We start from the raw sequence: 21,501 nt of genomic DNA, 5'->3' as shown, positions 1-21,501 counted from the left end.
GTTTTTTTTCTACACAAGGGACCCAAAAAGGATACATTCCACTAGTAAATGAGCATCAACTAACTCCTGCTATTGCTAATATTAACACTCTCCATGTAGGTTGCCACACTGATTCTGATGGTGCCAAATGCCAAGTGCTGGTGCCAAATTACAATCTTAGTTAGCATCCTTGTATAACCACAGTGAACACGTTTAAGGCTTAATCCATATTAATTCAACTGCAATACTGCCAATCACTTATAATCCGTGCTATAGTGCCTCGATCAGCACTGTCACAGTTTAATTAATAACTCTCATAGCTTCTTGATAGCTTACTATTAAAAATTGTTGCACAACAAAGTCCTATTCCCTCTTAGGGGGGGGGGGCATAATCTTATAGTAATATCTATGTGCTTTAATGCCCCAGAAACAATGTTGTAGCAATCTAGGAAAAGTGCCAGGTTGTTTAACTGAATGTCATGAGTACAATGTGAGGAAGCGCATTGCTGAAACTTGTTTTATTGCTGATGTCCTTTATAGGGAATTTAATTATTTGGATATCTGCAATCCCAGAAACGATGTGTGTTCAGACAAAGAGAAACCGATCCAAGCTTTCCAACTTCCTCCTTGGTAGCGCGCCAGAGATCCAACCTAGCACTGGGTGGGTTAAATGGGCTGTACTCGTAAGTTGATCTGACTAGTGAGAGAGAAGTTCAAGTATGTTAAGGTTTTCCATGCAGATGCAGCTTGCGATGAAGCTGGTTTATCCCCCGAGCTTCGTGCTGCAGAACTCGCAGGTTGCACACAAAAGGTCAGTTACTACAAAGGGTTGTGTTACAGCGATGAGCTTAAGACTCTTTTTGAAGTAAGAGCAAAGTCATTAAAGATACGGATTTACAATCATAGCCATTTTACTCGGTAAAACAGGACAGGACGCGTGGATCAAATATTTTAATTCGTTTTTTTACAGTCCTGATTTATATTTTTCCGGGTTAGAAACAGAGATATTTAATTTTTCGACAGATCTGACTCAGGTGGAGTAAAAGTAATGCTTTGTCACTCTGTCTTTGCTTTGCAAGTCCCTCTGGCAGACAAGTGGTTAATCTACCTTGAATGTGTAAAATACAGTAAATCATACACAATAGATTGCTCTCACACGTATTTAGCATTTACTATATATGGCAGGTAGGCTTCAGAGATTAGAACTACTGTACATCCGTTTTCTTTTCTATGGTAAGAGTAGTATTGAGTCATTACATTAACAGTAGGGATATCAGTTATTTTCTTGGGTGTTCCTATAAGATTTATCTCATTAAAAAATAAACATTCAGTAAAGAACTGATGTGTAATAATAGATTTCTTTCAATGGAAAAAAGTGTTGCATTATAGTGGAACAAGACTCATAATTTATCAGGGAAACAATTAGCATCACTTTTACGTTTAATGCAAATATTTTCGCATTAGAGATTTCCACCTCTCACGGTGAAAAGAAAATGTAGAAGATTAGTACACCCCATTTTAATGTGTGCATCTCGTGACACCTCAATTACCCCTCTAATTGTTTATATACCTACTGCCTAAGTCAATCACTGCCACAAGTGAGGCAAAGCGGTTCTATACAGTGCTTGAAGTGTTTAAATAAAGTAAGGGTACTTTTTCCGATAGCGAGAAATAGTAACACCTGTCAAATAACGCGCAAGAACTCTTTTGACATCATTTCAGAAAGATTTATAAAATATTTATTTCAGAGGAAAACCATTAAAGGAGATCGTCTTTTTCATGAAATCCCATAATATTTCATAAGACCGTCGGACTTTAAATTTGGGGTACTCTGAATTTGTAAAGAAATAAGCAGTGGGAGCCTTCTATTTCGACACCTGCTTTTATCCATCGACACTTAAAGTCAAATATAAAAATACTTCTTAACAACTGGTCCACATAGTATAGTAAATAAAATTGCAGGCATGGGAGAACATAGGATAATTGTTTTAGAGAAGAGATTCACTTGCACAAACACTGTGCCCCTTGCAGTATCAGTCATAACATGCAGCTCCTGTGGGTGCATGTGGGTGCGTCTATATACTAACCATATTTTTTTAATTGAGCGAGGTAAGAATTAGTTGGGTTTTTTTTTTTTAGTCGTACAGTAAATATATAAGCCCAAGTGGGTGTTAAAAATTGGAAGAGCAGTTGTGAAGTTCATGACACACATATATCAATTCTATGTTTTCAAATATTTTTTTATATTCTTCAAATGTAGTCAAGACAGCGTCAAAATTCCGACTTTGTCCTGCCGTCAAGCCTACGAATTCCATTTGAAATATCGGTACATACTTAAAAAGTGCCAAAATTGTATGAAGGAAAAAACTTACCGACACAGCATGGATGTTGTATTATACACATGATCAAAATTACATATGTTCATTGTGTAGCTATCGTAAAATATTGCAAACAAAAATTAGATATTTAATAATACCACTTTAAAAATGTTGAAATTACCATTTCTGAATTTTTATCTTCAAGGAAATACATTTATAAATAAAATAAATGACACAACTATACATTTATCATGACAAAAACAATTAAACACATTGACGATACTAAACAAATCTAAATAATATGTGTCCACTGTAAAGAAAGTATTTTGAAATGTATTAAAATGAAAATAAAAATGAACAGAATTATATCAAATAATGTTGCCACTCGCATCATTTACTAATTAAAAATGTATTTTAATTGACATTGCAACAATGGTTAATGTTGAATGAACCTATGTATACTGTAGATGTAGCGAAGGTTATTGAAACCCTGTCGCGCTCCCTCAGTGAAATGACACAATAGCCCAACTCCTTTCTTAAACGCGGCTGACGCATAACAATGGCCACTTCTCTCACTGGCGCAATGTTGATGTCCTGCAGAGCCATGCCACGGGTTCCAATAACTTTGGCTAGATCTGTATCAAGCAAGTATGAAACAATGCAATGCAGCACACATCATTCCAGACATTGAACTGTGCATCATATGTAACAAGTCACGCTTTCATAAATACCACACCATCTTTATGGAGGTTGGTACTAGTTTTTACCACTTTACCATTTACACACTCACAAATAAATAACAACGAGCATGTACAGAGACCCCCAAATCAGTTATTGTAATACCAGATAATCATGGACCTCCACAGCTAGCGTGTTGCACCTTGGTTACCAAGTGATAGCTGCTAGTAGTGCGACAGAGAAGTCAATATGTATGTTACAAGAAAAGCTATAGACCAAAGTGAAGTCATGCCCGTAACAAGTTCAGTACGTAAAAGACTGGGGATTTACAAGCATGCACATATATGTTAAGGTCAATGTTTTCTGAATCACCGTTTGACTACAGACCAAGTACCTGATTCTTACCATTCCAGTAAAACATAGGTTGTGCATCCTGACAGCTGCCTGAAAAGAAAGCAGCATTTTATACAGTAAGTACTACTGCATTTGTGAATCATGAATGACTCACTTGAAAATGGGCTGGGAAACTAAGGTACACATCTGCAAAATGTCTGATGAGGCATTGCTCTTTAATGTTTGTGGGAAACAGTACTCTCCAGCACTGTATTTTTTCGATTACTTACTATTTCAAGGTGCCCTGGAGGTACAGTAGGACTCAGAAATTAATCCAGTCTACTTTAAGATACATTAGTACATTCCTGTTCTCCTTCTCTTTTTTAGTAAGTAACCATGGCACGTTGATCTGTGCGGTTCGGCTGGATTGCTTTAATAAGATGGATGATTTGGTTGTTCTTGACCTGCTGGAGTGCCCTGTGTGTCTAGGAAAGCTGAATGTTACAGCTAAAGTATTGCCGTGCCAGCATACCTTCTGCCAACCCTGCCTGCAGAGGTTATTCAAAGCAAGGAAGGAACTGAGGTGCCCAGAATGCAGGACCCCTGTATTTTGCAGCATTGAAGAGCTTCCAGCTAACTTCATCTTAGTACGCCTATTGGAAGGCATTAAAGGTGGGCAAACCTTTCAGAGAAATAACTCCTTTCGAAGAGCTGGGGGGCTGTTTGCCCAAGACTCCTTCCACAGGAGCAGAGAACACAAAGCAAAACATGAATCTCCCCACAGGCTCTTTCCAAAGGCCAGGATGGCTATCGAAGGGGTAAGGTGCTCCCTGTTTATTGTTTTATGTTTTTTAGGTGGTTGTACAATTGTACTTTATATGTATTCATTTAAATAGTAGCATACATCTAATGATAATGAAGAAACGAACACATTCACAGCTAGAGGGGCATGAAAAGCACAATATTTGAATGCATTTCTAGCTCCCGTAGCAGTGAAGGTGTTAAAAGATGTTTGCAGCCGTGCATATCTTTACCTTTAAAGTGATCAATTTGAAATGTTGCCTGGCAGGTGTATATGTAAGCATTGATAAAAGCTTCTGTCTTACATACAGTGAGAGATAAAATAAAATGTTAGACCATCAATCACAAAAGCAAGTTGTTCGTATCCTAACATAAAGGATATTTGTGAAATAAGCTCTTTGGTTATCTTGTTAACAATGACTAGGTAAAACATATGTTGAGGTGGACTGCATAACAGTTACTTAGCAAAATGAGATCTTCTCTGTCTGTTCAATTGTTCTATGACATGCAGGTCACATGTGCTGAGTTCCCACGTTCACAGTACATTATATGACGTTATATTGTGAGAATGGAACATAAAGTTCTTTATGTGTTTTTTTCTATGGTATTTGTATTCAGTTGGAGGATGATAATAGATAAGCGTGTTCATTCATAAACTGACAGCATAAGTTCTGTAAAGAATACATGCTGCAGTTTGATATTCATTATTAACATTGAATCTTAGCTATAGCCAACAATGGTTTAAACAACTATTTGCATTTGGGGGCCGAACATACATGGCTGGTTGTTATTGGCGCACATGTACATAGACAACTGCAATAAAAGTTGCACCAAGTATTGGTGTCTGTACCTCAAAGGTGCCTGCTTGAAAACTAGATGTATAAAACAATTACCCCTGTACTGTATATTTACAGGAGGGAAACCGGAGGGTCCACCACTCCAGGAACCCCCAGTTCCCAAAATACCTACACTTGAAGCTACCGGTTTTAAATCTTTGAAGAGGGGCAATCAAATGGCTCCAAATTTTGTGGTCCTGCAAACCGGTAACTTCATCTGTTAAGTCATGAGTCCCTGCCTCAGTACTCCTTGTAGAACTGTAGGGGGAACAGGAATCAGGCTGAGGCCCAACTGGTAAGAACTAGAACACTCCATGATGCCAGCTGCCATCTTATTTTGGTATAAAACCCCACCCAGTCTGTTAGTGCTTTGCTTTTCAACTTTCTGTTTACAGGTCAGCAGTCAGGTTATTCTTTGTTCCCTAGCGTTGCATCATTGCCTATTCCTTTTTATTCAGGCTCCCAGGCCTGCAGGTACCTTCTTGTTTGTTGTCTTGTATTTCCTTTGCACTATTTGCCCCCCTGTCCTTGTTTGTTCCATTAGCTACTTTAGCCTTTTGCTTGCAGCTCTGTTTTGCAGCGTCCATTTTATTTTCCCAGTTTTCTTTCCTTTAGTGTAACAATAAAACCTGTCAGTGTTTCCGTATTTTAGTCTCCTGTCTTCTGTGGGTTTCCATGTTACCTCTTAGGGTTCCGTACATCCTGATAATTAGTATCTTGAGAACAGTGGGGGACCCCATAGCTTTAAAAAAAAAAGCGGGGGGATAACAATAGCACAATTTTTGTACCATGAGCTCTAAGTTGTTATTTGGGGAGTGTTCATATGAGGCATCGCTGGCATGCATATTAAAATGGCATGTATCACATTCTGCATTTATGTTTTCACAATATTTACATTTTACTGTATGTGCGCCAGTTCTGAGGCCCCATGTTAAAAATGCGCACTGGATGCAAGAAACCTGACTAACAAAACGTTTCACTTTTGGTGAAACGAGAGGGGGGAAAATTGAGAATTCCCCCACACACACACTTTTCTAGCCTTGATTCCGTATATAATCCTGTAAGAATCACAGAATCTTACTTATCTAAATCCAACCGTTTACACAGCTATTTGGTCACATTAATAGTTTCACAAATATTTAAACAGTAAAAGTGATAGGTAATGAAGCCAGGCATGTGTTAGAGTTCTGGATACTTATGCTGTAGCTCTGTTGTATTGATTTGAATGTTAAAATGTGTGCTGTCAGCTAAGAATATTCATATGCATGATTTTCATCTTATAAATATTGCTAGTGATTGCGAGTTTAAATTGATTTTTATATACTACTTTTAAAGGATGACTATTTAGTGTAATGTAAGGTGCTCACTTAATAATATTAAAGACGACTTCCATGGAAAATATAATATGTTCTTACGGTGGCCTCACTCTCATTCACAATGCAAAGTATAAATACGAATTACCCATCTCTTTATTGTGGCAACAGAGCATTTGCAATTCTGAAGCTACAAAATCTTAGCAAATGTACACAGAATTTAGGATTCTCTGGTGTCGATTGATCAAACTGTCCCAGCTGCAAATCTCATGCAAATGGCAGCCTCAGATTCTCAATGTAAATGAATCCTTTAAAAGGCAGTAGGAAGTTGTTTGTGCTGTTTTCATTTGCACTGATTATACCATAGTTTTGCCGTTGAGAGACTGTGATAGATAGGCCCCTTTGTTTTCAGGTTCTGTTAAAAAGGCAGGCATGTTTCATTCTGACATTATATTATAATTAAATGTCTTGATTTAACACAACATATATTTTGAACTAAAATATGGCTGCCTACTGAATAAACAGTGCAATCCATGACACTCTAAAAAACAAAAACGCATTTTATGCATGTATTAATGGCCCTGCTCTGATTCTTACTTACTGTTTTTCTGTGGTAGTGTCTGCAGTACCTTTGAAGCTTTTGAGGGTGGTATAAATTTGCTAATGTGTCCTTTATAAGAAATAATGTTTTTATATTGCTACCTGTGATTTTTTTCAACCTTAATGGGTATCATCAGTGGGAAGTTGGTTTTACTGCTGGCTTTGCATTATCAAGTTTGCATTATCAGTACAACCAACTTCACACACATTATATATATATATATATTCCACACAAAGCCAGTCAGCACACAAGTATATAGGCATAAAACAGATGCTCATGCCATAGGTATCCAAATGACATAATTACCAGTCCAAAGTCCAGCAAAAAGAGACAGCACACTGCATAAAGTAGTCCAGAAACAATTGTATTATAACAAAAGTTTCACCGCAGCCAACGTTTCGGTCCCACAGAGAGACCTTCCTCACAGCCCTGAGGAAGATCTCTCTGTGGGACCAAAACGTTGGCTGCGGTGAAACTTTTGTTATAATACAATTGTTTCTGGACTACTTTATGCAGTGTGCTGTCTCTTTTTGCTGGACTTTGGACTGGTAATTATGTTATATATATATATATATATATATACTGGTTCATATACTTTGAAATGGGTTATGGGGAAAAAAGTCAGACTGTATGAGCACAAATATGGATAACTTATCTGATTAAGCAGAAACCATTTGTGCATATCTAACTCAAATTCTTCATGACTGTTTTGTCCTAGTTTTTAACTCCTACAGTATCTATAAACATTCTGAGTTGCATAGTCCTGCCTTTCTAATTACAGCAACTGGGCTACAATTACCAAAATGATCATTCCTTTCATAAGTATTGGGTGCTTTAAGGTAAAAGGATAACAATTGCGAACATTGTTTGGAATAAACAAACTTTGTCCAAATTCCTTTCGAGTTGTGGTCTTTTCTTTGTATAGTGTTGCACATGATAAAGCAACACTTATGAATTAGTCCACAGCACTCCAGTAAACACAATGAAATGTTTAGAATTACAGTATATAGAGCTGCAGCATATCCTGTTCCCAACTTAGAATCTTACTTTGCTGCTTGAGGCCCAGGAAGATTAAGTGACTTGCCCAGGATTTGAACCAGGCAGTGATGTTATTCTCAGACTACTTTCTCTCCCAATCTATTATAACTCTAAGCAACATTGTTAAATTAATGTTATATTACATATTTCACTGAACAATTTTTTTTGTGGGGCAAGTTTGTATTGTAGACTAAAAGTTCTTCCAGCGTTGTAAATAAAATGCATTTCTCTTCAGATATTACAGTATATTGTGATGTAGATGTAGTAAGCATTTTTATAACTGAATCTTCCTCAGTAACTATACAGAGTTCTTTTCAATATACTGTACATCTTAACATTAATATTCTTAGGTTGGTTCCTAAATTTGTTTGCACTTCTGAGCTGGGATTCATTGAGACATCAATTGTATGAACCATTTATTCAGTATCACACGTTAGTCAACATACACATATATGTATCCTTTAGCCACTTTAAACACATTAGTCAACCATGAGAGTGGAGGCGTTGTGCATTGGTTGCATTTTTCTGCAAGCGATGGTTGATACCAGACTCATGTCTGGATAGATTTAACAGGTGGGCTGATGAAGTATTCCCAACCCCCGACTGAAATCTTTGACTGAAAGTTTACACAAAGTTGTGAATATATCATTGCAAATAGTTCGCAGTAGCAATATTTTTGGTGATCTCTATCAGCGATATTTAGATCCATCTATGTTCGTAATATTAGTAGTAGTAGTAGTAGTAATAGTAGTAGTAGTAGTAGTAGTAGTAGTAGTAGTAGTAGTAGTAGTAGCAGTAGTAGTAATATTATTATTATGATATCTCTATTCACATTATGATTTACACCCACTACCTAATATGATTGGGTAAATGATATCAATGATATATTCTATTAGTATAGTTTAGATATTTAGATTTACATTTACATTTGTATAGATGTTTATAGTTACATTGTACAGTATATGTGTTTATGAACCCCATTCATTAACAGTCCTGAATAAGTGCCCCATGGACTATGATTACCACTTAATTGAGAAAGGTCCCAGGACACTTGTTACATCTTAATTAGTTCAGATTTGAGGTATAAAAAGACCCTAGATCTAATGACTGTCATCACCCCTGAGGAAAAGATGCATGTTCACGTCTTGAAACATGTAGGGTTATCACTGTGCACCAGAGCGATTCTGTAGCCGATGACCAGCTGCAAGTGACGTCATCGGAGGAGACCGGGTAGTGACGAGTCGAAGGAGTCAGAACTGCGCAGCCCACCTGAGAGTCCGACAGCTGTATGGAGCTTACAAATGTGTCAAAACATCCCAAGAGTGCTTCCCATGAGGCGCAAGTCCTACGGACCTGTCATAAGTAGGATTTTAATTTTTCCCAACAGCGGAGGAACTTATATCTATTCATGGTGCCATCCATGTAGATTTTTATTTTTGCTTATTTAGATTGCTGTGGCAATCTATTTATTGTCTTATCTTTATTAAATTCATGGTTTTGAACGCCTCCGCCTTTGTTCACTACTGATCATTATCAAGGGTAATACACCATTGCAGGATGTCCTGTTATTCTTATCTCTCCTATGCAGGAGGATCATATTCGTGTGCATTGCTGCAGTCTTTCGAGGATACCTATAGAGGATTCAACTGGAGGAATCACCTTCAGAATAGGTTTGACTTATTAGATCATTACCAAGTTTTCATCCAGGTGCCAGCAAGACTTTTTCGGCAGCAGCTGGACTTTATGTACATTTGGGACTTTATTGTCATTTTATATCACATGTAATATTTGTGCACATTCACTAATATTTTCAATTGTTTATTTTATTGTACATGTTTACCTTTGGTGCTAATTGTCACTAGCGCTAATCACACTAATTCGTTTTCACTAGTTGGTCCCTGAATGAGTTAATGTTCTTCAGAGCAAGGGAGATTCTTTACAATACACAAGTACAATTAAAAACCAAAAATAATATTTTGAGTTTCTCTCGGGCATAACTTATCTGTCCTACCAACGTCACTGTCAGAGAAACTTCTGCAACTGTGCTAGATCTCTAACCTTATGCAGTTTGGAAGGAGAAACTACTTCTAGAAGACTTTATCCATAAGTGGAAAGTTGGTGATAGTCTTCAATGCTGAGCATAATGATCTTTTGATGAAAAAAGACGCATGTGTTTTTTAATTAGGGTGGATTCATTATTTTATTTTGAACAAAGGCTATATTGATTATTTGCATTGATGGGTAAGGCTGTGCCTATAGTGCCGTCACTGGCGACACGACGGGTGACGTCACCCGTCGCCGTCGCCACCGGCAAAAGTTATATTTCGCCGGGCGGCGGCGGCACAGGTTTCCGGCCATTTGATTGGTTCAAGGGCCGTCACATGAGGCGACAGCCCTTGAAAAATCAAATTTTGCCGTCTACCAGTTTTCGCTCCGTTGCTCCGTCGCATTGTCGCCGTCGCGCTTACTATAAGCGCACGCGGCGGCAATGTATTTGTTTTCGGGCGACGTCACATCGCCGTCACCGCCGCTATAAGCGCGGCCTTAGAAAATAATTATTTTGCTCTTTATTAATTGTCAGCAAGATACCGCAGTGCAATAAAGATTAATTTTCATGGATCCAAACCTAATTACAGTATGTTACATTTTCTATTAATATATATTATAGGCTAAAGCTGTAAAATTCTGGGCATTATTGAAATCCCTGCTCTCTGATTGGTTAAAATTCCGTGCATTATTCATTCAGTAATGCCCGGAATTTTTGCAGCTTGCAATGTGTTTATTTCCAATGTGTTTATTTCCAGCCAATCAGCTTTCAGAAAAGCTCTGAGACAGGACAGGGGATTGGTCAGGAAGCAGGAACAGCTCTCAGACAGGGCAGGGGATTGGCCAGATAGCAGCAGCAGGCAGTGACTCTTCCCCCTACCTCCGTGAACAGAGCTACATTTTGAGTTGATGAGCGAGAAATGTGTGTGTGTGTATATGTATGTAGCTGCAGCTGCAGTTTGTGTGTGTGTGTGTATGTATGTAGCTGCAGCTGCAGTGTGTGTGTGTGTGTGTGTGTGTGTGTGTGTGTGTGTGTGTGTGTGTGTGTGTGTGTGTGTGTGTGTGTGTGTGTTTGTGTGTGTGTGTGTAGTTGCAGTGTGTGTGTATGTAGCTGCAGTGTATGTGTGTAGAGCTGCCGTGTGTGTGTGTGTGTGTGTGTGTGTGTGTGTGTGTGTGTGTGTGTGTGTGTGTGTGTGTGTGTGTGTGTGTGTGTGTGTGTGTGTGTGTGTGTGTGTGTGTGTGTGTACACAGAGGAGGCAGCAGTGTGTGGATATAGATAGCTGCAGTATAAGCATATATAGAGGTGCTTTAGTGTATTTACCATTTAATTTTAATTAAAAAAAATCTATATAAGTGTCTATTATTTATGAAAAAAGCCTACATTTAGCCTATAATAGTAATAATTCCCTCAGAACAGGGCATTACTGGCTTCGCCAGCCAGGGCATTATTGGCCAGTAATGCCCTGTCCTTCAGGGATTATTACTTAAATACTGTACCTGTACAGGTTAACACACAGTGATACCGCATTAAAGGAGCAATCCACCCTAACTAACCTCCATTTTCACATTAATCTGAAAGTAGGTTACGGTTTTATCTTTTGCAACAAGCAAAAATTTGCAGCAGCATACAAACTAAATACTAGTTAGTTACTTGCTGTTACCTGAAACAGTTCAGATGAAAACGTCTCATGTCTTTAGAAAGACTAATGAATTTGTTTGGACAGTGCAATATATGTAGACGCGGTCATCATCTGAAATGCTGCATGACTCAGTACATTTAAAAGAAAAAAGGAGACACTGCAATTTGACTGCCTGGTTCCAAATTAAATCTACTATTCATGTTAATGGTAATGAGATTGTGCAATTGTTTTGCTGTCTTTTTTTTTTTTTTTTTACAAAGCCAAAATGCAGTCAGGTAAATCAATTGGAGTAAATGAAAAGAGAGAGAATGCAGGTCTGTTGTTCAGTTAATAGACATTTCTTGAAAGATCTCTTGAAGTATTGTAGCAGTCATGCTGTTGTTTAATAGTTTGAACCATATGGTCCCATATTATATGTTGCATGTATTTTTCCTGCACTGAAGAACCCACAATTCAGGAAAAAATGCTCCCCCAAACATTGCCACCTCAAAGGTATGGCTGCAATAGACATACACAGATGCAGCAGCCGTTATCCGAACATTTAACGGGTTGAATGACACACTATAGTGCGTCATGGTCCGAAATGGTCCTCTGCAGACGAAATGTTCCATCGGATTAACACAGCATGGGTCCCTGCTGTGTTAATCCTACCGGGGTCTACCTGTCTGTAAGAGACATGCAGTGCCTCTAACAGGCGATCTAACTGCGTGCCTCTAACAGGCGATCGCCTGGGGTTATTTACATTTTAACACTACAGTATTGTAGCAGGGGGTCTCCGGAGCTGAACCACATTGATTTCAGGTCTGGGGACCCCCTTCTTCCCAAGATACAGGCCCCATTATGGGGTGCCAGTATCCCCGCCATGTTAAAATCCTGTGGGTCACATGACCGTGGGATCTAAACAATGCAGAGGGATACCGGCACCCATAACGAGGCCTATAACTCAGGAAGTAGGGGGTCCCCAAGGCTGAAATCAACTTTGTTCAGCTCAGAAGACCCCCTGCTACCGCACACTAGTATCAAACACCCCCCAACCCCACCCCCCAAAGAAAAAATCATTACCTTAGCGGATAGCTACTAAGGTAATGAAGCTGCTTATATTTTATTTTTATTCATAGTGTGCGTGAGCAGGATGTCTCCTGAGCTGAACAAAGTTTATTTCAGCCTTGGGGACCCGCTGCTTCCTGATATACAGGCGATATGGGGTGCCGATATTTCCGCAATGTTAAAGGCCTCCTCCGGTCACTTGACGTGAAGGATTTTAACATGGCGGGGATACCGGCACCCCATAATGGGACCTGTATATCGGGAAGCAGGGGGTCCCCAAAGCTGAAATCAATGCGGTTCAGCTCAGGAGACCCCCTGCTCACGCACACTATGACTAAAAATAAAATGTAAGCAGCTTCATTACCTTAGCAATGAAGGGGTTAATGCACAATAGCAGGTTTATTGGGGGCAGAGGGGGTGAGTAAGGGGTTACTTGGCCCTTTACTCACCCCTCTGCCCCCAATAAACATTACAATATGTACTACCCACAACCCACAATACACAACCCACCCACCCCCTGTGCCCCCACATAAAAACATTTTTTTTTGCACATGATTGATACCAGAGGCCAGCGAGGGTCCTGGGTGGTCCTTGCGAGTGTCTGGGTGCCCCACGGGGGTCCTCTGGTGGTCCCCACAGGTGTCTGGGGGTCCTCGGGTGGTTCCTGTTGGTGTCACATGTGCATTTAAATGTTTCACATCACATGACCATGGGAATAAAATGCATAGGAGATACCGGCACTCCATAACATATCTCGGGAAGCAGGGGGTCCCCAGATCTGAAATTAAAGTGGTTCTGCTCCAGAGACCCCCTGCTCATTTACATTAGTATTAAAATGTATATTAAAATATTTTGATCACTGGAGAGATATGCGCAGGAAGAGGCGGCTCTCTCTGTGCAGCTCTCTCTGCCATCCAAAACAAATCGCCATATTAGTCATTCAGAACACAACACTGTTTGCGAGTTGTAAATGAGAGCACCATCCAACAAAGTAGACACATTGGTGGTTATTCATTCAACTGAGATAGTGCTGATCAGGTCACTAATGCATGTAAACTCCCTATGAATTCACCACTGTACCAATTTAATGAGTAGTACCTTTTATTCATGAGGGGCGTAATGCTACTGGAGGAAGTTAATAAAATGTAATACATCACACAGTATGATCAATTCACAGACTGATTGGTTTAATAAATCCATGAGCTGACTGTTTCATTAACTACTGAGTTGTTCAGTGTGTCTAAAAGAGCCATATTACCATCAGGAATATCTGAAGAAAGTGCCGTGTGGTGACGTGCTCTTTGCAGTTCACTTTCTGCAAGTGCCTGAAATGTGATGAAATTCAGTGGTACACTTCTTGATTGAATGAACATTAAGAATAAATGAACACTCTCTTATTTTTATGAATTTGTTTGGAGTGAATCACCTGCACATATTGTGATTGCAGCAACAGTTTCAGTCAATTAAAACCAATATAACTATATGAAGCAATAAAACAAATAGTTTGCAGTGCTGACATCATGTTAAGGCATGAACCAATGTGAGGGTGTCTCTCTCCTAACAAATCTCACCTTTTTACAGACTTTGCCAAATGCTCATTTGATATTGAATCTGTGCTGTACTTGACTTGGCAACAGAAGCCTGGTAAACACTTAACTTTGTGGTGTTCTTATATTTTATAAGTACTGGTGAGCTCTTTGACAGGTAGTAAACATCTTTATTTGAGCTTTACAACTTATATTATAATATTATTTAAAACTTATTTCAAACAGGGAACATTCTGACAATGCTTTCCTAGCTTGTTGTATCAATCTTCACTTCAGGAAGTGATTGAATTGAGCTTTCTGACATAACTTCCTGACAATAACATATGTACAGTACATATGGCACACAGAGAGAAAAAAAATTCTAAGACAAGTACAGGTACTTCCGGTATACCATTAAAAAAATATAAACAATATAACAAAATGTATTCAATACACATATTAAAAGCAATAACTTTACAAACACCTGTAACCTCTCTCCCACAAAAACTCCCACAATGCACTGCAATAAGCATTTAGATTACAATAGAAAACTCACACCTAGTCAGGAAAGAAAGAGACAGTTGAAAAAAAAGGGGAAACCACCTCAACTGGTCGGTTTAGTTGGAAAAAAATCCCCAAATAAAGCTACTGTACCTGCACCTGCACAATATAAAGCCCCATGATGGAATAAGGGACACTCTGTGGTAAATACACAACAAAGTATCCAGATGGACATGCACTACACATCACAATATATCTTTTAGCTGTATAAGAAGATTTCCGGTCTCACATAGGGGAATATTCTCTTAGCTGCGAGCTTGTCCTTGTCAAACCGGGCGGTTTTACACATTCATATATCGTGGAATTAAATTTGACAATTATCCGTATACTGTACTACAAATCACATCTTTTACATTGCATTTTAAAATAGAGAATACCAGTGGTTAAACAGCCAATCTGCGTGTTACAGGATGCCATAGGCTAGTCAGTATTGGTCTTATGGAAATCTTTTAGGAAGTGTGGGGTGTGAGTCATTTAAATATACTTTGCATATTGTCTCCTATCCAGCAAAACCTATATTTCAGGGTCTGGATGGACCTAACGGCACCTTAAAGAAAGACAGGTGTAATACGAGTCATGTTAACCTATTGTAATTATGCAACTGCGCATCTATTGATGCTATCTCGTCAGCCTTGAGGTGGCAAAAAATATCTGCACGTTATTTAAAGCTAATTCGTTTTTTTGCGGTAATGGAGCAATGAGAATTCCAGCGAGTTTGAGCCATTTGTCATGCAGAGCCGGAATTAAAGCACTTCTAAAAAATCCCTTCTCACGCAGTTTGGACGTGCTAGAAGGACTTATAACATATGAGAACCTACCTATTCAAGCGAAAAGGGCTCTTTCTGTATATTCAGAGGTGCACTTGGAGCTGGAGGCAGACGAACCGTCGTAAATCACTGTGCATCATTAGCTGGAGATAAGATAGAGAATGCTGCTCCGACACGCTTTTTGCTTAACAGCTTCTCCCAGGGACTGAACTACAGTGGGACACCCACAGAGTGTAATTACACCCCACAGTGTGATGTCAGACCAATCAAAGTGCGGTATCCTCAAAATGTTGAGCTGCTGTCTGTGCGTCTGATGTCAGGGGCAGCTTTCTATTGTGAATTTTCTTTTGTAATCTCTGCCTATTGCACTGCATTGTGGGAAAGGGAGAAAGAGATTATAGGTGTTTTTAAAGTGATTGTTTTTAATATGTGCATTGAATAAATTTTTATATAAATATTTTTTGTATCTGAGTGCTTGTTTTGGGATTTTTGTCTTATTGTGATATATTTTGGTTACCCAATAGGACCACCAGTTGATTGATGATATAGTCTATTTGACTAGTTTAGATGTACCTGAGTGTAGATTTTTCTAGTAGCGTTATCTTTATTTTTTAGGTTATTTATATTTACATATGCCTAACCTTCTACCAGTGCAGTGCCTGCTACTCTGCACATCTTTTTCTTTTGTTTTTTTTAAGAAAGATAAACCATAAAATAAATACCAATTTCCAATGAGCCTCTGTGGTTTCTTAGTTTTTCATCCATGTCTTGTTCTTGTATCAGCTGTGACATAAAAGTCCGCTTTAGTTCCTGTAAAGTAACCGACAACAACAATGACCCTTTCAGCAAAACACCATCAGCAATTGAGCGTTGGCGCTTGAATGGTGCATATGATCTAGGTACAAACAAATCTACGTAAGTACCAGCACTCACTGTCTAATAGCTAAATTATGAAAACAGTTGTAATGCAGAAAATACATTTAATAATAAAATAAACCAGAAATAAATCAAATGTGTTTTTTTGCAAGCTGCTTTTTTGCAAGCTTTGTTCAGCCTTTACTGTACTATTGCCAACAGTGTCTTGTGGTACTTGAACTACTGGCATTGACTTTAGTGGATTCTTGCTGCCCTGCTATTAGCTGTATTTAGCCTACACTGTATGTTTGCTATCTATTTTCAGGGGTGTCTGATTTGACCAGTTATAGGGGAAGGGAGGCTTAGGGAAGTACCTCTGGGACCTTTTGGACCAGGGGGAATGGGCCAGATGAAGAGGTAGTCCCTCGAAACATCGCCCCCCTAGCATACTTTCCGTTCTCCGTTTTTTGTGTATATTCCTTGTGTTTCATGTTTTTTCCCCTTTTCCTTCCCCCCCCCCCCCCCCACCCCTCACTTTGTGACATGCCCATTTGTGATACTGTTTCTGCAAACACATTTGATTTATTTCTGGTTTGTTTTATTATTAAATGTATTTTCTGCATTACAACTGTTTTCATAATTTAGCTATTAGACAGTGAGTGCTGGTACTTACGTAGATTTGTTAGTACTATACAGGGGAATAAGGGTCCCCTTTTGTTCCGTGCACCCTGCAATTGCATAAATGTAACACTATCAGACTGCTGTCTATCGTCCCCTTTTAACTATGATCTAGGTACAGTATATACTGCAGTTTTTGTCCAGTTTTCCTACCGTAGCATGTAGTATTACAGCTTGTAACACGTCCTTTCTCAGATATATTATTATGCATAGACATGTCCTCTCTTCTGTCATCTCGCAGAATCCATTTAATGTATCGAGGATTGAGAAAATATTAGCCCGGCCATTTCACCTAGGAATTCAGGTCTTGTCAGAATATGGTGATTCTCTCTTCTAATGTTTCAATTCTTCTGAGTCTAAACACCAACAAAGACATTCATTTTTTTTTTCTATGCCATTACGAGAGGTCACCTACAGTAGTTTGTTGACTTTTCAACCTGTTTAATCACATCAACAGTAATTAAACAGTTGCAGTTTCTTTTGCAGCCTACTCCTTAGGCTTCGAGCCACATGAACTTTGCATGTATCACAGGGTGTGCATCATCTTTTCAAATCATTGTCTACAGTTTTCTCAGACCTTTCAGAACATCATTAAATACTGGCATTATAGATTTGGTATCTAATTAGAGATTTTTGTCAGATAAAACATTTATTTATGAGCTCCAGTTTCTGATTTGATTCCAGGCCCTGTATTGGTGTTCTGTTGCCTGACACAATGGGGAAAAAAGGCTTGCTCTGCTTTTGATTATCCTATTGTAAGCCTTAATTGTCCATTGTACAGTATGCTTTAAGTGCTTTTTTTCATCTCAATCCTCATCACAATCTGACAGGACATTGATTTCATCTTCAGTATTTTGTATGTGATCTGTGTGCCATTACTGTGTCATTTTTTAGACTGTTCTTCCCTGGCCTGTGACACTTGTTATACCCACAAACAGATCTGGTTCACTGGAACTAGTGTTTGTTTCTTCTACTGCATTTACACATTTTTATCTGTCTACAAGATTTGGCAAAATGCTTGTGTTTGTGACAGGTTTTAGATTTCTGCCCATATGCAGGGCCTTGTCTGTATGCGTATTCACTCCACGATTGGCACACTTTTTCTTTGACCTTTCAATGGCAGAAAAGTGATGAGCTTTTTTTTCTGGTCCTTGCCTGCATTTGTATGGGATATGTTCATTTTTGGTAGGAGCTATTTACCTATCAAGTCTGGTAAATAAGGGAGAACACACAAAGTGGATACCAGCACTCCTAATAGGAACGGAGAGTGGATGGTGATTAGCACACAATCAATCACACAGTTAGTTCAAGCACATATCTACTTTGGGGTATTATCCTCCTACTGACATCCTATCTAATACTGAACCACATACTGAGTGGCAATATCTGCATACAGTACTCCAGGTCTTGATTGAGTATATAGTTATATGTATTAATAACATACATACTGCTTGATAGGACCATTATACATTGCCTGCTATTGATATAATGAAGATAGCAACCATGGCTACTTTTACACAGAAATTTGATGTTACATGTGGGACATCGTATTCAGCCCTTGTATTTTAACTTTGGTATGTTAATAAAAGAATATTTTAACATTTACACTACACGTTCTGTTGTTCTTCATAGGGTTAGATTTCTAGCATCCATTCATTTAGGTAATATCCTTTCCTGATACATGATTCCTCTATACTGATTCCTCTATACAGTATATTGATTAGTGGGTCTGAATACATGTACACTGGGGAAATTGTTAGGACTCACCATCTCCACTGGGACCTGGTGGTGTTCAGTATCTCCTGGTAAATAAGGGACTTGATCAGCCTTATTTAACCGTTATCAGTCTTACCCTAACCTGCCATCATAATCATAATATCCCAACCCTAATATGCCAACCTAACCCTAACCTGCCCAATGCCTAACACTTCCTATGTTTTTTTTTTTTTGTGTGTGCAAGTTGCTACCACAGAATCTTATCTTTCTTTCTTGTTTAAAGCAAACATCTGTATCTTCATTTGTTCTGCTGCCTGGATTATCTGTATAGCTCTATAAATGTTACTGTTCATCACTCTCTTCCAACAAATGTTCATGTAACTGTGGGTTATTGCCAACCACAACAATTCTATATTTTATCTCTAACAGCCCAAAATTGCTGGATTGACGTTTCAGTTGTAAAGCTGTAAGACAACCATTAATACTTCCCTGTGCTTCCTGCACTCTGGTATTAAAAATACTTCTCATGTAAGTGACATTATTTCTTGGTACATAGTAGGACTCAAACTTTTGCATCACTGCATCAAAGTATTTAATCCCTCCCCCTCCCCCCCCCCCCCGTCAGCTGAAAACTGTTACATATGTCTAGGGATTCTGGCACAAGTGTTAACATCAAAGCTACATTTGAGCTTTTCAAGGTGTCATTATCAGTTGCCTCCAGGTATAAAATGAACCTTTTCTTGAGACACTATATATTTTCCATAAACCTTAATTCAGGGGGTGGCTTTAAATGGTCCATCCCCAATTTGGTGCTTATTTCACAAGTACTGATTCTGCTAATGGCGTAGTTGTGTCACAAATCCCTCTGAGCTGTTCCTTCTCGGTTTACAAACTGATTTATGAGGAGCGCTTACTATACCCCACTCCTAACTGACACCGTGTGCTGTTGTTATATTCTATAAGAACTTGTGAAGTGTCCTGTCAGGTAGTAAACTGATTTATTTGAGCTTTACAACTTTTAATTACGAACTGGGAACATTGTGGTAATGCTTTCGTCCTGACTGCTAATCAATCAGTAACACCAACCTCAATGTTAAATATTATTGATTCGCTACTGGCCAAAAAGCTGCTTTGTGGCCATTTTTAATAAACCAGGAACCCCAGAGGTGGGCAATATTCAGGTCACAATATCTCCAGCAACAAAGTGTTCATCAGTATAGAATCTCACCCTCTATTTCTGATTGAATTACGTATTGGAGACCAGTTATATTACCATAATTCAGTAACCATTAGTTTACAAACCATTTTCATTTAACCACTTTCTCAAACTGTTTGGAATCAAATTCCCCTGGACCGGGAAATCAAATAGTTTATTGAAGACAAAAAGCATATGATTCGTTCACATACAGTATCCAATTCCTTTTTGTTTTATGCCGTATTGAATATGAATTACAGCATTAATATCATTCCCTATAAGTCATGCACAGGAGCTATAAATATAAATAGGCTGACTTAAAGATGTTACCGGAGCCTGGCTAGCCGAAGCATCTATCTTTGAATTGCCAAGCAAGAAATACCATTTATTTGAGATAATGCAGTTGGCTTTGCTGTGAATCTCATTATACTGCTGAACTCTCGAATGCTAGCAAATTTGTAATTTAAGTTTAGCATTAGCTCCGGGGCTTTTGCGCTTCATACATGAGAATGAACCTGTAATGTGTTCAAGTGCCTCCAGCAGTGCTGTCATAAGAAGGTATATTAAATGTCTCAGTTGCTATTTAACCCTGTCACCCCTTATTTGTAAAGCAATAACCAACTACATTAAAACATTTTGCCACCAAGGCAGAAGTTCCCTCTTGATAATGTATTGATGTCTAATTAGCACTTTTGTATATACATTATTGAATAATTTTGTATTAATAAAACAGCAGTTCGCATTCAAGACCATTTTGGCATAAATAATGAACATGCTGTAAAGTGAAATAATTAAAAGTATAGGTTCTCATTTCCAAATGTTTGGTGGTTTTGCTATCTATAAAATAGAAATTCAAGTAAACTTTCCAGGAGTTTTTTTTAGGTTATATCCTGCCACTTTAAGTTGCATTCACATTTCTATAATATTTTTACATTTGTGTAGTGTTATCTATATAGAGTTAATCATGTGCACTTCAACCCAAGGGGCTGTTGTACAATACAATGCATCAATCATAAAAGTGCTATATGCAGTGTCTGGCTGGCCAATTTTAAGTCGAACCAACTGCTCCAAGAATCAGGTGGCCCACACATCATACACAGATGTACACGAAACAGTTACACGCACCGTACAATAAGCAAGCTTTATAAACATATAATCACACAATAAACACACACACCAGATACATACACCATAAACATATGTGCACACATAAGATACACACATCAGATGGACGTAGCATGCATGAACAAACACACTAGATATGTTCCAATCACACACACATACTTCTGTTTTCATCATTTTTGTAATGGTACATGACTCCTAGGCCTCTAGTCGACATCATGTGGTGACTGAAACATCTGGGGATACCAAAGACTCAACATGATAATTATATGCACTATGTCAGAATGAACAGGCTACCTACTAGAGGATAAAATAGTAAGTTCATAAATACAGAATTGAGTTGAAACTAATAGTGACAGTATATTTTATTCTTTATTATTCTTTATTTCCTCAATTGGTTGGATGTAATGGGACATATTTTAGTAGCTATGAGTCGTGCATACTTACGCAG

At 38.4% G+C, this 21,501-nt stretch overlaps 1 protein-coding gene across 1 annotated transcript in view; it reads left to right on the top strand.

The window, feature by feature from the left end:
• The first annotated feature begins 671 nt into the window (after positions 1-671).
• SH3RF2 (SH3 domain containing ring finger 2) overlaps positions 672-21,501 on the top strand; it is a 105,600-nt gene continuing 84,770 nt past the window's right edge. The window contains exons 1-2 of the mRNA XM_075601037.1: positions 672-790; positions 3,696-4,126. Of these exons, the coding sequence (XP_075457152.1) occupies positions 3,749-4,126 (378 nt within the window). The 5' untranslated portion in view covers positions 672-790; positions 3,696-3,748. The remainder of the gene's footprint in view (positions 791-3,695; positions 4,127-21,501) is intronic.

The sequence above is a fragment of the Ascaphus truei genome, chromosome 5 (assembly GCF_040206685.1).
Source record: "Ascaphus truei isolate aAscTru1 chromosome 5, aAscTru1.hap1, whole genome shotgun sequence".
Classification (NCBI taxonomy): domain Eukaryota; kingdom Metazoa; phylum Chordata; class Amphibia; order Anura; family Ascaphidae; genus Ascaphus; species Ascaphus truei.
The sequence above is the reverse complement of the archived record's forward strand: the minus strand, read 5'-3'. Positions and strand labels throughout refer to the sequence as shown.